At 42.2% G+C, this 16,151-nt stretch overlaps 1 protein-coding gene and 1 long non-coding RNA gene across 3 annotated transcripts in view; one reads left to right on the top strand and one right to left on the bottom strand.

Annotated features, from left to right (window-relative positions):
• Positions 1-16,151, top strand: part of LOC106957527 (uncharacterized) — a 59,129-nt gene that overhangs the window by 22,023 nt on the left and 20,955 nt on the right. The window lies entirely within an intron of this gene.
• The window catches only part of LOC106957525 (partitioning defective 3 homolog B-like), a 130,550-nt gene continuing 123,235 nt past the window's right edge, over positions 8,837-16,151 (bottom strand). For both annotated transcript variants that reach the window (XM_015048905.1, XM_015048906.1), the window contains one exon: positions 8,837-9,961. In XM_015048905.1, the coding sequence (XP_014904391.1) occupies positions 9,547-9,961 (415 nt within the window). In that variant the 3' untranslated portion in view covers positions 8,837-9,546. The remainder of the gene's footprint in view (positions 9,962-16,151) is intronic.

Below are 16,151 nucleotides of genomic sequence, written 5' to 3'. Positions count from 1 at the left end.
ACCAAAGGTTTTGAATGTGCTTCCTAACCAGAAGCTCCAAAGCGTTATTTAACAATATGAGGTGTTTAATTTATTTTTAACATTGTATTTTCATACGTTTTATGCTAGGGCTGCCCAAGTCTAGTTTTCCAGAGCTACCATCTGCAACTTTAGATGTGTTCCTTCTCTAACACACCTGGATCATTTACTCATTATAAGGCTCTACAGAACTGAGTTGCTGCTAATGAGGGAAATCAACCTTTTGTCTGGGGTGTGTTTTAGCAGGGATGCATCTAAAAGTTGCAGTCTGAAGGACTGCAGCTGGGCACTCCTGATTTGTACCGTCAATGTGGCCCTTTGAGGGTGGCCAATATGCTGAAGTGGCCCTCGGTGAAATTGAGTTTGACGCCCCTGATTTAAATGAAAAGTGACGAAACTTTAGTGAGTTAAAATGAAACAGCTTCATGAATGGATAAGTAAAGTTTCACATGCAGTCTGCAGAAGAGGACAGATAAGGTCGGACTTGTCCTCAGTGACACTCGGAGGCCTTCGTCCCTTCAGGGCATCTCAACAATTCATGTTTCTTTCACTGCTGTGGAAAAATCCCACCTCAGTTCATGTGAAGCCAGCGCCGGGGCCAACAAAGCCCACTGTGTTCCTCTTTAACGCATGATTCGGAGCAAAAACACCCAGGGATTCCCCCCCACCAACCCCACCAGCTCTGTCCTTGTCCCTGTGAAGTGGGGTGGGCTGAGATAAGGCGCGTAGGGAAAACACTCCCTCGGGGAGGGGGCAGGGGGGCAGGTCACATATCTCTGCTGTTTACAGGGGAAATCATGAACTTGTTGGAAGGACTGCGGTCGGTTTACTCAGCGAATAGTTTTATCTCGGCTTGTGAGGACAGGATCAAGGGAGGAGCAGGAAAGCAAGGCTGTGGGCAAAAGGTCACACAAGTGGGGCTATCAAGGGTTCTGCCCCCTGCAGGACAGAGGTGGAATAAGTGCTTCTGCAGTCTGCATAAAAAGGGAATCAAAGGGAAAAATCTAATTTCACTGCATCTACTTTATCTCCAGTGGAGATTTATCTTTCCAATTTGTGAAAAAAAAAAAAAAAAGATTGGCTGTGTGTGAGTGTGTGTTGTTCCGACTTTCTCCCTATCACGGAGCTTATCTCTGGATTGCTAAGAATTGGGAGTGAGGAATGACAGAATGGAAAGAGGAGACGGAAGAGTGTGGTGGAGAGAATCGCAGCCGGAGGAATGGAAAGTCAGGCTGCGGAGTGAGAAGGGCAGGCAGTTGGTAAGTTGTGTCAGTTTGACTGTTGTGTCTGGAAAAGCAGGCATAATGAAGGAGAGGGAACATTAAAATGACTGGGTAAAAGTCCCCATTAAGTCTTTTTCTCTCTGGATCGGATGACACAGCCGGAAAAGATGCCCCAAACTGTCTCAGCAAGCTGACAATAAACAATTACGCACACACGCATACACACACACACACAAAAGAAAAATAAATGTGTCAGATGTTTTCTGTTTCCACAGGATGCAGCAAGAACTTTTTGCTGCAGGGGAAAAGCGTCAAAACGTTCTGCTTTAAAGCCGAATATGACTTATAGATGGAAATCCAGATGTATTAACTGGTCAAATGCACATATACGAAGAGAGAACGAGAAAGCAAATTTATCTGCACTGCAAAAGCTTCTCAATTAGCCACTAATTGCTTCGCCTTAACGAGCAGGACATTTCTTCCCGCTAATGAAGCTGGTGGCAGGCTCAGAGAAATTGTGTGTGTATGCGTGTGTTTTCGAAACGACAGAAAGCGAAGAGAGACACAGCGGAGATCTAATGGAGTCAGGTCGGCAGCTCATTTTCAGCGAGCTGTTTGGCATTCTCTGGAAGGAATGTGTGGATGGATTACACTGCTGGCTGCTACAGTGACTTTCCAATCAGGCTCCACTTTGTCTTCACCCCCTGATTTAATCCACGCCGGAATGGCGGCTGCAGCGAAATGAAAATGAGGCCGGAAGTCAGGTGTCCTGTCTGTTTGTTACAGCTCTGTGGATTAATGTGAGATTTGAGAAATTAAGTTGCAGTCGGTGTGAAAATTAAGTCTGTGCAGTGGAGTGATTTGCGTTGCTTATTGATATGCACAGAGCAGCTTTCTGAATGCAAGTGGAAACTTATGCAGTTGTTTAACTCAAGCAGAAGTGCTAAACAGAAATGGATAGAAACTATGCCATACATTTCTAATTAAAACATGTTGACATATTACAGGTTGCAGATCCTGTTTTTAGCATCTACCGATCTGAGGGATGAATTCTTAACGTTTGCATTTAGCGATCTGCAACATTAAAAGAACAGTGAGATTTCTGTTGATTTTCTCAGAAATAACATTTGATTTTTAAGCAATACTAAGATTAATCTACACTTAACATTTCAAGAAATTTTAAAAGCTGCTCATCTGTGTTCAGATTAGACTGAAATTGAGATTTTTGTCAAGGTGGATCTGACATGAAGCAATAAATAAACTTGCATCCATTGTTGAGCAAAGTGAAGGATCTGTGATTCTGTTAGCCTGTTTCTCTTTAAAAACTGAAAATCTTCCAGCAGGTTGATACAAAACGTAGAGCTTGATTTACCTCACTTTGCTGATTTACAATCTTACTCATACTATTTCAGAGTCAGGCATGTGGGGGTCCAGTCATTCTGTAGATTTCAGACTTGTGCAGCAGCGGTAAACCAGAACAGATCTACGCGCTGCAGATTTATGCTCTTCACGGTCATAAACAACTACGGCCGTTTGTCTCGAGAATTGTTTTTGACACGTGGATCTATCAGCGAAGAAAATATGGCTAATTGAAAAGTAATGACGTCTCATAACTTCAGGTTTCAGCTGCTTTTGGGAAATCACCTGAGATTCCCCCCAGATGGTCGTGACTGCTATACATCACGCTCCGTTCTCCGTCTTGGAGAAGCTAAGCAGTCTCTGATTTCTCCTGGGTCATTGTGGTGCTCTGTCTCAGCCAAGCGTCAAGGCTAACAGGGACGCGTAACATATTACCTCCATCTTTTCCCTCCGCCATTTCAAAGCAACCCAACACCCTTGACACCGAACTCAACCCCAGCAGCTCTGGACGGCCAAGCAGAACACCTGGCATCTGTGTGAGAAGGGCGCCAGCTTCACAGCGACTGCCAGGCGGTCAGCTGAGGCCCACTGCCACACTAGAAAACATGTGCGACTGCTGGTAGGGATGTGTGTACAGTTTGAGTTTGCTGGACCTGAAACAGGTGGGAATGCGATAAAGACAGTAAGAGGATGTGTTGGAGTAAGAACTTAATATACAGGCAGTGACAGACGGCTCAGTCTGGACACTGCAAACATTTATAACTTAATGTCCATGTGGTCAGCCACTCTGATGTGGGTTTACACTCACGCATGCCAACTTTGGGTATGTCATTATATTTGGTGCCTCTGTCTGTTCCCAGCTGAATGCCTTCAATCCCTGGCGGACGTTTTTTATGTGTCAGAGGCCAAGGCTGGTGCTGAGAGGCTGATGGATGGGTTCAAGAAGTCACAGACTTCACCTGTTGTTGGCCACATCACAACCCACAGAGCTATACCAATGGTAACCTGAGTGAGCTGCCTTTTTCTGTTGTTTTTGTTGTTGGTAGTTTTCATTGTTAGAACTCTAGGACAGCTCAAATAGTGGGAAAAGATGGAGACAGATGGAGGAGTTTGGCTGCACCTTGCACTGTATTTAGAACAGCTGTTTCTTTCTGTATCTGTTTATTTAAAATTGACCATAAAGCTTCTAAGACAGTATATTGTAACGCCGCTTGAGAAGCTGAATTAGCCGCCATGCTAGATTATTAGCTGGCATTTACAAAGGAGCAAACCCAGGATCGCCATTTATCTTCCTTGGTTCTGACTGGTTGTACATTCAGGTGCAGAGGTAAGGAAGTGGATGTTAGCTTTTGCAGATTGTTTGCGTTGATGCATATTAAGATATATTTACTGTTTAAACAATTAAAATAGGCAGTTGTAAGTGTTTTAGGAGGTCTACAGGGTTAGTGGGTGGTCCACTGTACTCTCATACCACATTTTGCTAGTCAGCAAAATCAGTTTGGTTTTATGTGCTGAGAGCAATTTCTTCCACGGTTTGTTTTCCCGTCATGACTTGAGGTTAACTTTCTGCCAGGCTTTATTTCCACAATGTCTCTTTTTTTCTTGCCACTGTGCTAAAAGCCATACTTTTTGCACTGCATGTTTAATTGTCACCCCATTCTCATTCACTTAGGCGTATTAGAATAAGTAATGAATTAATGCATGAATTATTTGAGACTTCATCAGTCATCAGATATGATTCCCATAAAATACATTTGAAATTTATGGTTGTATTATCACAAAATGTGTAAAAAAAAAAAAACTTGAGGAAGGTAAAAACTTTTGCAAGGATCTTCGCTTTTGGTTTGGATTATTCCAGCTGAGTTCTCCCACTTATTATTATTATTATTATTATTATTATTTTTAATTGTACCTGTCTGGGATCTCAGGAGTACATTGCCGTCCCTGAAAAAGCAAAATCCTTCCTATTCTCCTCAAAGGGACATAAAAGCATCTCATTGTTGCTACGACAATCTCATCAGCTCCAAAGCGGGCTGTTGTGCCAGGAGCTGCGGCCATGTTGTCATGGTGATGGCCGGCGTGCAAAAGACGGCGGCTGGTGGCTCAGGCTGCGCTGTGTGGGGGCGAGCAAACGACTCATCCAGAAAGCGGCGTTGCTTTAAGGATAAATGTGGCCCAAATTAACGCCGCTGCTGTATCAACTCTGCAGCAGAGGGAGGAAAGGAAAAGACACCGAGTCAAAGTGAATGTTTTAAACACGCTGCAAGGTGAAACCGAGCAAGAAAATTGCAGAGGATATGAAATTATTTCCAATATCAGCCCGAGTGTGGAAATTCAATTTCACAGTCCATGAACAATATCAAACAAACACACTGGCTGAAAGCGCACACTCCAGCTTGAGTGATACTGCATCAAAAGGCTACACAGCAGACATAAACGCGAATGAGGTGGGTGAAGGGCAGGCCAACAGCTAATGGTAATCCATATTTGGGGCAATCTCCATATTCAGGCCATTTGAACTCCACATTAGCCACCAGCTACTCCCTCAGATAGGGAAAAAAAGAGAAATGGACCTGCTTCCTAATGAACTGCATAATTAAATAAAGATCTCGTCTCATCCTGCTCCGACTAAACCTGAGAGCACGACTCCTTAATGAGGGCCGAATTGAAACAAACGGCAGCAGGTGAAGGACGAAAGGACAGCGGCGTAATGGTGGAATGCGCCTTTAATGAAGAAGCTGGAAGCAGATGGAGGTCAAAGTGGGCGATCACACTCCGGTATCTGCTCAGTCTTTTCAGGGTGCTGTGCAGGAAGCAGATAACTGCTTCAGCTTTCGACTTTGCCCTCGCAGGAGCATGGCTTTTTGATTGACACATGCTAACAAGCTGAGGTGTTCAACAAGGGTGCTGGCAGAATGGATAATGCTAGGAGAATCTAACCAGGGAATTCTCCCACAAGCCACGAATCCCGACAACCGGTCGAGGAAGAGTAGGGGCAACAGAGCTCCAAACAAAAAAAAAGAGGCAGTTTATGAGGTGTCAAATTAATTCATGTAGCATCCAGAGTTATAAAACAGTCACACAGAAAGCTTAGGCAAAAGGAAGACTGGTGCAGAGAGCAGATAAATGGTTATTAAGGGGTTTTCTGGTCTTTCTTAAAATCAGAGGTCATGGAACAAGGAGGGGTGAGCTGATATGAAGCAGGAAAAAAATCTCCGTCAGCAAATCTGCAGCCCTGACCTGCTGGACTGAGTGTCCTGAGACTGAAACAACAAATTTCTTCAGCACAACCATGGAAAGTACAGAATAATGGCTTGTAAACATATTCATAACCTCTAGACATTTTCACATGTTTTCACAACTTCAAAATATTTTATTTTGTTAAATTAAGTTTACAAATTAAATTCTGGAAAGTGTTGCATGTATTTGTATTCAACACCAGTTTAGTTTGCTCTAATCAAACTGAAGCTTGTTTACCTAGGAAGTCTGGTTTGTTTGAGGTGTGAAAGCACAGTTTAACTCTGATATGGACCAAAAAGAGTGAACCCTGGTCTGTCTACAAAAAGCAGTCTTGAATTGGTTAAAGTGAACTTTGCCGTTGTTTGAATGCATATGTGAACCCCAAGCGGGCTAGAGACAGCTACAAAAGCAGGAGGCAGACTAAGGTGCAGGGCATGCTGGGTAAATACTACTAAAACAAGCATGAGATTCTAGCGCTTTAATGAGAAATTTTTGCTTTCATTTTGTGAGGAAAGAAATTGCGCTCGGTGTCTCCAGAGATTTTCATGTTGTTCCTTTCAGTAGTTCTTGGTGCAGCGCCACTGCAGGTGAGGAGGGTGAACTGTTTTTTTTTTTTTTTTTTTTTTTTAAATAGTTTTATTTATGCGACACAATGCTGAGTGAAAGCAAACCTCACTAGCTGAAAATGTAGAAAATGTTGCAATTTTGGTCCTCAGTGAAACCGAATCGATCAGACTAATAGGTGTGAAAACATTCTTAATTCCACATCCACAGATTGACCCACCTCAGTTGCAGCTCCTCCAAAGTGTGCTTGGCTCACTTCAGGTGATCCATCATTTGAAAACAGATCATTGCCAAACTGTTTACAGGTGCTTAGTGAGAAACTTCCCCACAGCTTTCCCTCTCCGCTGTGCTCCTTGGTCTTCATCATGTCCGATCACTCTTCTCCGAGGCCATCACACAGAGCTGAAAATACTCCATTTACTTCTGTTGGACGAGTGGTTTTAGTGTTTTAGTAAGATGGCTGCTGCAATCCTGACAGCCGGTTCAAAGCTTTTGTTTAATGGATAGTTAAGTGCAATTAATTCTCCAATATTAAGTTGCTGCTGTTTATTATCTTTAGCAGCAAACCGACCACAAGCACTTGAAGGAGGCCGTTTACTGCAGAGTTTTCCTTTAAGTACAGTAAAGAGCCAGGGAAGACGGCATTAAGTGCTCCAAGTCATGTTGGCTGCTGTAAGAGTGAGAAGGCCCGGGCCTTACCACTTCCTGCTGCGCTCTAGCTGATGAAGCTAGAAATGGGGGATTAGAGTTTAAATAGATTTTATTAAATAAGTACAGTTTGCTAAAAATTCTGGAGACTTGGACTGGAATTTTCTGTCGAATGTGACTGAACTAGGTGAGAAGGATGAGCATGTGGAAGTGTTGCATTAGGTGGAGGATCTGTAATGCTGTGGGCCTGCTTAGCTTCCAAGTACATGGGACCAACAATTTAAATTTACTTTTATGTTAGACGTTGAATTCTACTGTAAAACAATATCAGTCAGTCTGCTTGACGTTAAAGTTGTATTGTGTAATTCCCTTCTGTGCGTTTTCCTTCTGTGTACTTCACAAATACACAGAAGAAAAATAATTTTTTAAGCAACATTTTACACTCCTGTCAAAAAGGATCCTGCTGCGATTCAAGCTTCAGTTGAAGGCCGTGGTGCTAAACATGGTTCTTTAATTATACCTCATCAGATACGATTTTAACTTTTTTTTTCATGGCAAAGTCAGTAAAACATAATTAAACTCATTTCCCATTTGCTTGGGAGTACATATAAAGTAAATTTCACATTAATAAGAACAAAGTTTAATATGGCATGTTAGTCCTGTGGCACCTTGCTTTGTTGGATGATTCATACACATGAAGGTAATTAAAGTTTGTGTTCATTCATTAGATGTGTTCTGCACATTCAGCAACTACTGGGATGCATTCGCCAGTGTAAAACAGATTAACATCATTACAAGAGGACAGCAGCTAGCTGGTGCTGGTTCTACCCGGTGTAGCACACATCTGACCCTGAAAATGGTTTTCTCCTCATTGGACCTTTAGATATTGTCAAAGCAACTTCTGATCCCCACTTGACCAGTAAAGTCTATACATGTTTTAATTTGACCTGCATCTTAATTGATGGATGGATAAATATCTTTAATTTGGAGAGTATTCTGATGCAACTAAAGATTTTATTTTAACCAATTTAATCAGAAATGCATATGTAGGGCTTTGTATATGCATCCTGGACTGGGTTTCATTTCTCAGACTGACGATGTTGGATGATTGTTTGTGCTCGTTTCAAACTATCAGCATGAGATTTCCTTGGGTTTTGTCACAGGATGACAAGCAGACAGTTGCTTTTTCCTTTTGTTTACTGCGCTTCTGTCTATTTTGGTGCGCTGTGCGCTGCATCATTGTTCCCAACAGTTAAATACCACCAGACATCTCAAACAATAAGTATTTATTAGTTGATGAAACATACGTAAAGTGTCTGGTTCTAAATAATGTGATTTAAAGTTGGTGTGTTGCGGCTCTGACAGAGGAAGGTCAAGCCAACGCAGAGACCAGGCCCATCAGCATATGCTTCCTCCCTTCCAGCGCTGCTGCTAATTAAACATTAACTGATAGAAAAAGCCCTCTCCACACACAATTATGCACCATATCAAGTCTAATTTCACCAATCATGGCCATCTTTACTTACAGAGAGCAAATTGGGTATTAATCATTTTCTAGTGGAGATTTTCCTGCCCCTAATTGTTGGAGACGATTCAGTCATTATCGGGAGGCCGGCTACTCTTATCAGTCATCTCACGAGGGTAAATTTATCTGGAGATTGAGCAAGGAGAAATTCAGCTTAACATCGTAATGAATTTTTAAAAAGTGATGACTCATGGCACAGTTTGACAGCACGTTTCAAATATTCATGTCCTGATGAAGCGGGAACAGAATGAAGAGAGGATGAGAATCTCTAAATATTTATTGCAAAGTATTTGTAGAAAAGAAAAACAAATCTCTTATTTGACAATGTTTGAAACAAACCGTAAGCTACACATCAGTCAGTGCAACTAATTTCAGGTTTGAGATGTTAAAGAGGAAAAGATTTAGTTTAATTCGTTACTAGTGGCGTAGCTCATAAGAATAACTATTTATTTAGTTTATTAGAAAAACCACAAAATATCACAATTAAATTCATCTTGGACAGTAAAGGTGTCGGCCTCATCCACATAATCAAAGGCAAAAAGACAAAAGAAAAAAAAATGACATGTTTTCAGGAAGTAAAGGAAGCTTAAGCTGCAAAACATCAAGGCCTAAACGCCAAGAAGGAGAGCTAATTCCTGTTTTTGTTTGTCGGCTTCCTGTCATGATCTAAGCTGGTAAAGGTGATCCCCCCCTCCCATTTATTACCTTCTGTTTGATCCTTCTGGACAAAATGCAGTGCTTTCAGTGCTGGAATATACTTCATCTTAAACATCTGTATGGCACCAAGTTTACTGTAAATATTTGTGCAATTTAATCTCATTTCATTCTGCATTATAAAATCTGTCATCAAAAACCTTGGCAATACTGGAATACTCGCAATATCTCCACCAGAAACAATATATATATATATTTACATACATTTAAATATAACTCTTTGCAAAGCGCCCGAGTTGAACCTTAACCATCAATTTACACTGCACCTATCATGGGGTCCTTCCGCCGTGGCTCAGGCTGTCTTTCATCCCGGTAGCCATCAGGGCTGGCGTAGCGTTGCCTTGCTTTCGGGTGCCTGTCTGGGCTGGTGTAGCGGCCGGGGCTGGCCTGCCGGTAGCCGTCTCCTCTCCCTGCTGCGGGCTCATAGTACTGCCGCCCTCTGCGACCATCCGTGGGAGACGGAGGAACATCCTGTCTTAGAGCTGCACGGTGTGGCTGGGCGGACGGGTAGTAGCGTTGATTAGCGGGCGCCTGCTGGGACTGGTTGGACGACTGAGGGAGTGGCAAACGGCCAGAGTTGCTGGGACCTGGAGGGTCCTGGTAGTGACCGGGGTAAGGGATGGGCTCCCTGTGAGCCCTGGAGTGTGTGGGATAGTCATACGGATCCCTCCTGTAAGATAAAGAAAACAGAAGGTTATTTAGGGCAAATTTTAGACTTTTTAAGACCTTTTTAAATGCCACCTTGAATAAAATTTAAGACCAACCCTGCTGTATTAAAAGGAAGAATAAGAAAAATTGTTGTGGTGTCCCCCATGTGTTTGGTTTTAACCAGAGTGCCGATGACTTTCGCCTGTCGCTGTCTTTTCTCGAGCCCATCACCCAGATCCAAAAATGTTATCTAGCCAGCTAGGTAATCTATAGCCGTAACCGCCTCGAGTCACAGAATGCAAAGATAGGTGTGCAACTAAAACATCTGACAGAAAAGTCTCTAGAAAAAAATGCATGAGATGAAATAGTCCTGTCACATCAAAATTTAAGACCTGTATATATCGTATTTAATTCCAACTTAGATTTTGTTTTATAAACTTAATATTAAACATTTCAGAGACTTTTTAAGAATTGGTGAACACCTTGTAATTATTTGTCAAAATTTATTCTAATTCATTAAGTTCCGCCTGTACAGATAGCTTATTGTATCGTGATGACTGTTCTTGATACTGGTTTGAACTGGTTTGGAGTGAAGGACAGCTCTCTGTTGGTCGGTTTCCTGCTGTTACTCAGTTTATGTGGTGAGGCCTTGGCAGGATCGAGTTGTCAGGGGGACGTGGATGGAGAGATGCCAAGAGATAACGGCAAATTCCTTGGTAAGCATATATGAGGTTGTGTGTGTGTGGAGGAATGTGTGTGTCCCAGGGGTGTGCAGTAACAAGGCAGCCAGCTGGAAGTCTCCGGTTCCCTCCCACTAGCTGTGGGTGATTAGGGGCTAAACCCCTGGGTAAGGCGACACGGGGGGCTTCCGAGCAATGGTGGAAGAGAGAGAGAGGCGCGAGAAGCAAAAAGGCTGGCTCAAATGTTTTCCATCTTATGCTACGTTTCCAGGGGCTGAGTGATAAACAAGTCTTCTTATAAAGCGAAGAATAAAGTTTTTAACTATCAGTTTCCAAAGCAGAGAGATGCAAGAGCCTGATGCAAAGTTGCAGCAGCTTGAAAGGCTGTGTGGAGACTTGCTATTCTGATGCTGGCAGAAAACAGTTTGGTGTTTGCTGGCTGAAATAAGCAAAGCCTCTTATGAAAAAGGAGCACCTGAATTAGTTACACTGAGACCAGTATCGATCAGGGTTTTTGAACATATTTTGGTCAAAAACACAAAACTTTTCTCAATCTCTTTTCTTGTTTGTGGAAAAGTTTGTACAGCTTAAATGTTCATATAAGTTGTTTTCTTGATGCAGTGAACCTCCTGGATTCACAGTAATAACCTCACACACTAATAACTAAAATATGTGAATACTTGAGATTCCCTCTAAATGCATATGACTACCCATTTCAATAGTTCAAAAACCAAATATACTTCAATATGCACTATTAAGCACAGTGGGAACTACAGTAGCCCAAGAGCAGAAGGAAACAAAATGGTTTGGAGGTTATAGCCAATTGTTGTCAAGGAAAATAAATTTGATGCTTTGCAAATGACATCCAATAGCATGTAAAGTAGCTTTACACCTATGTATTTCTGCTATATTTCCCAGCTGCATTTTCTTTCAGATATTTAAGATACGAGCTTAAAAAAAAGCATCCAGGTTTTCTGTGAATAATTTAGTTACATGCCATAGAAAAATCGACAAATAGGAAAAGGTTCACTGTAGTTTCAATCAGTTCTTGATAGAGTGCATTAAACCAAGTTCTATTTTAAGAACGGTGTTGCACAGTGTTAGGTAATCACAACATTGTGATACTGCTGAATATAGCAGTGGTGATATCAGATGCAACTACAGCTAGGTTCAATAATAACCTAGTTGATTATGTTTGAAAACCACAAACACAGTTCAGTTTGCTACTTTTGGTGTTGGTTTAATAAAATCATTGATAAATCTTTTCTAAGTTTTACAATTTGACAGTGCAGTCATTGTGTAACGTTTTGTAACACAGTTGTATAACTGAATTTAAGTGGTATAGTGATGTAGCAGATTTGGTAGTGGGTAAATTTTTTTTATAGATAAGCAACAAAGAGAATCACAGAGCAGATTCTGCCGTCTACTTCCCCTCTAACAATGGCTCCTACTGTAGTTATTACACAGAAGCTTTGAGCTTAGCTTCTGCCTTGTTCTGTAATTGTATCCCTGCGTCTGCCACGTCCGGTCCCTCGAGTCGAGCTCAGCACCTGTTGACCGGCCAATTAGAATGAGTCACTCGCCACAGTTTAGGCTGCACACATCTTGCTGGGGAGCGTGCGTCTGCACTCGTGCCTGACAAGACTTTCCCCTGAGGATATTCATAGACTGAGGTGATGTGGACTTCAGCATGTGTGTTTGCAGAGACCTGACCACCCATAGAGAGGGGCTGGACGGGACTCACAGGTGGTCCCAACAACTACCAGCCCTGCCTCGTCCATCAGCATAAACACAAGCACAGACACGAGGAATAAAACTGGTGGAGGATGGAAGAATGACAGAAAGCTAAAGACTTTAATATGAAATGAAGATGTGACAGAACAGAAACAGATGTGCAGTCTAGTCTGCGTGGAAATAAATTGCTCCTTAGATAGTGGTGTGAAATGAAGCAGCAGCGGAAAGAGCAGGAGAGAAGGAGGCGAAGGTCATGCTCCTCCATTAATCCAGATTAAATGCTGAAGGCCACCAGGAGAGGCACTGAGAGGGAATAAAAGAAGGATGGAGATACACCAGGATAAAGGAGGGGCGACACCTGGGTCTTCAACTCGTCTCAGGGCCACCCAAAAACCCACAATCCATCTCTCTTCAATTTCCTCAACATTTCTCCCTCTCCTTTATGCTCCATTTGTCTCTCCATCATCTCTCGCTTTAATGCTTCTTTCTTTTTTGCATCTCATTTCATCTTTTCTCATCTTCAGTGATGATTTGGGCAAAGCAGTCACATATATCTTCTTCTACACCACCAGTATCTGCTGCACTACAGACGACTGTTTTCCACAACATCTCAAATGATGCTAATAGAGAAATGGATTCTTCCTGTGTCCCTTTTTCTGAATGACTAACTGCTAAACTGAACAGATTAAACATTTCAGAGCGTACAATGACCTCTGACCTCTGACATGCTGGGCTCCAAGTTGTCCTATGCTCCTCAGTTGGTACTTAAGGACCTTATCACCCATCATTGGGTCACTCTTGGAAAATATTTTCTCTGACTACATATTGTAAATTAAATAAAGTTCTTCAACAAAGTATAACTTTAGGGTGTACATACTTTTACAACCAGGTTTTTGCAGAGTTGTGTGTACTTTTTAGTTTAATAGTAAAATGTTAAAGCTGCTCCAGAGGAAGGAATACTTCACAAAGCACCGAGTCGATCCATTCGTCTGGTGCTGACGAATGCTGGCAGAACAGGGAGACGGTTGGTTTGAGATGCGGACAGGGAAGGGAGCTGATGGCTATGTTTAGCAGGGGACCGGAAGAGAGACTCCCCCGTCTGCCCCTCTTAGGTCTATATGGAGCAGCAGAGTAAGGTGTGATGTGAACCACAGGGACCAACTAGAGTGGAAAGCTGTAATGACACGCCGTCTAATACATCTGACTTGCACTCTGAGAACATCATCACCATACACCGCACCCCCCACCACCCTCAGAGTGCCGCTGATAGACTCAATATTACATCCAGAGCTGTGCATGTGGGTACGTGTTGGGAGATATACGATTACACACGCGCAGCAGTGAAAGCAGAGTGTGTGTTGCAGTTTGGGGCCTGCTTCCGCCCTGTGACAGTGAGGAATCTGTGCGTATGGCGGTTATCCCGCACCTGCCCCAGGAAACGGAAGGAGGAAATTAGTAACCCCACACCAACAACAGCCCCCCAACTCCTCATTAGCCCCACACTCCCACAAATACCCCCACAACAGCTGGAAAACAACCATGCATCTGTCAGACACACACACACACACACACTCTCTGGATGAATGTGACATTTAACATGAAACAGCATTACTCTGTTTGACATCCTCCTTTTATCCATAAATATAAGTATACTTCCAGATTGCATCACAGTACAATTAAGAGATCTGCAGAATCCAAAGAAGGCCACACACAAGGGACAGGGGTGAGAAACCAATATTGAATGTTCGTGATCTTTGGGCTCCCAGGCGGTCCCGAATTGAAAAGCAAACATGATTGTGTAGAGGAAATCGATGCATGGGCTCAGGAACATCCCTGTGAACAACTGGTGTGGAAGTTGGAGCATAAATTCAGTCTATCGACGCCTCTGTGCCTGAGATAAGAGCTGCGTCCTTGGTAAATATTAATCAGAAAGCCAAATAAAAGTCAAACTATTTGCTTCACGTCAGTCATGTCAGTGTTCTGTTTTAAAAACGAATTGACAGACATTATTAGAGGGTAAAAACCAAGCAAAAAATGTCTTAAGCAATTAGAGGATAGAATAAGCACAAAATTAGCCATTAAATGACATGAAAAAAATGACAATATATATGTGCTAAAGTAAATGCAGTTTTATATTCTCGGCTACTGGCTAGAGTTGCTAAATGATCAACATGCAGCACTAATTACAATAAAAGCATGAAATATAATTAAATAATCAAAATAATAAAGTTCTCAGTTTGCAATTGAAATAGCTGCCTTCAGGTGTTCAGGAAAGATTAGAAGAAAAGATGACCTCACTTCCTGAGGGTCTGGACAGCTTGTAGGATTAAAGGCAAGTCCATAAATAAGAAGACTGAGATCATTATCAGTGTTAGAAAAACATGGAGAGCTTAAAATCAATTTTAAATTGCACAGAAGAAAAAAGCAATAGCTTCTGAGAAACATTGTTCTTATAGATTAAATCCTTTGAATGAGACGTCAGAGGAAGTGCAGGTGGTTTCCACCAGCTGTTTGGTCCAAGAGTTAGTGTTTATTTCATATGATTTCTGCTTAAGTGCCAGTAATAATCTTCGTGAATGAGTGTTTTAGTAGTATAGATATGTGATATAGAGAAGACTACAGTTAATACTTGTAGACAAACCTTTTTTTAGTGTTGGCATTTTAATAAAACAGGCAAACAGCAGTGTTTAATCTGCTGATTCTGCTGCACCATTATTTTTACATCAGCTTATTTTACATTATTTTAAAAGCCGACCGACACTTTTTGGTGCATCCATACTCTAAACAAATGAGCGCAACATTTGTTTAGAATGTTGAAATGACGCCGATGCCAATTAAATAGCATTTAATCATCAAATTCATTACAGTTCTGATTATAAAACATATGGATGCACATGTGAGCACATCTGCCAATTATATGCTCACCTTACGCCCACTGCATGCAAAATATATCAACTGCTCAGCAGAAAAAAGTACCAGCTGCTGCACCTCACTGCCACACACTCCCACACATATTCATTCATATGCATTTCACATTTCAGCTGAAGCGTTTTCAGGGTAAACGGTGCCACAGTTTGCAGAGGCACAAACAGTTTTTATCCCTGCGGTGGCATGACTTTACGAATAAATTGTGGCAAACCTTTCCTCTAATCTGAGGAGACTGGTCCTCAATCTTTGTGGAAATGTTTAGGGATAGTTGACAATACTCATTAGTGCTTGATGCATTTACTAGTCTCCCTAAAATCAGCACTGTGCAGGCTCTGAGTGTTGCAGAGAAAACCATTAGCCACCGTGGCCTCGGCCATCAAGACAGCTCTGCTAATCAAACCAGCCTATGTCAACAACGGCGCTGGAAATTGGCTCTCACCTTGGCGTGCGTTCTTCATCTAAATGGGCCCATGTTTACACTGAGCGCTATTACATAGTGAGCAGCGACGGGGAGTGTGTACAGTATCAGTGGCAGGTAACAGCAGGGGCTCTGGTTTAGAAAATGAGAAGGTGAGAAGAGACGGGAGCCACCAGTAATAACAGGCTCTACGACGATGTTTCCACACAGATTTAATGGATAATAATGATCTATTTAGCTCAAATCTGCTGGTGTGAATGCATTTATTGCTCTGAATGAATAAAAATGCAGAATGACAGCCACTAAAAAGGCATAAGCAGTTAAATGAGGTGCACCGTCCGGAGCGGGCAACGAGGAGCTTCGTTCTCATGTAATAATGAAGAGTTGAGGGAAACCAGTTGAGTAAGAGTTGATGACGGAAACAGATGGGGAGTCATTTTAACAGCAGTGCT

Source organism: Poecilia latipinna, unplaced genomic scaffold (assembly GCF_001443285.1).
Source record: "Poecilia latipinna isolate Pla-1442-1.1 unplaced genomic scaffold, P_latipinna-1.0 Scaffold912, whole genome shotgun sequence".
Taxonomy (NCBI): domain Eukaryota; kingdom Metazoa; phylum Chordata; class Actinopteri; order Cyprinodontiformes; family Poeciliidae; genus Poecilia; species Poecilia latipinna.
Note: the sequence above shows the minus strand (reverse complement) of the source record. Positions and strands in the feature narration are given on the sequence as shown.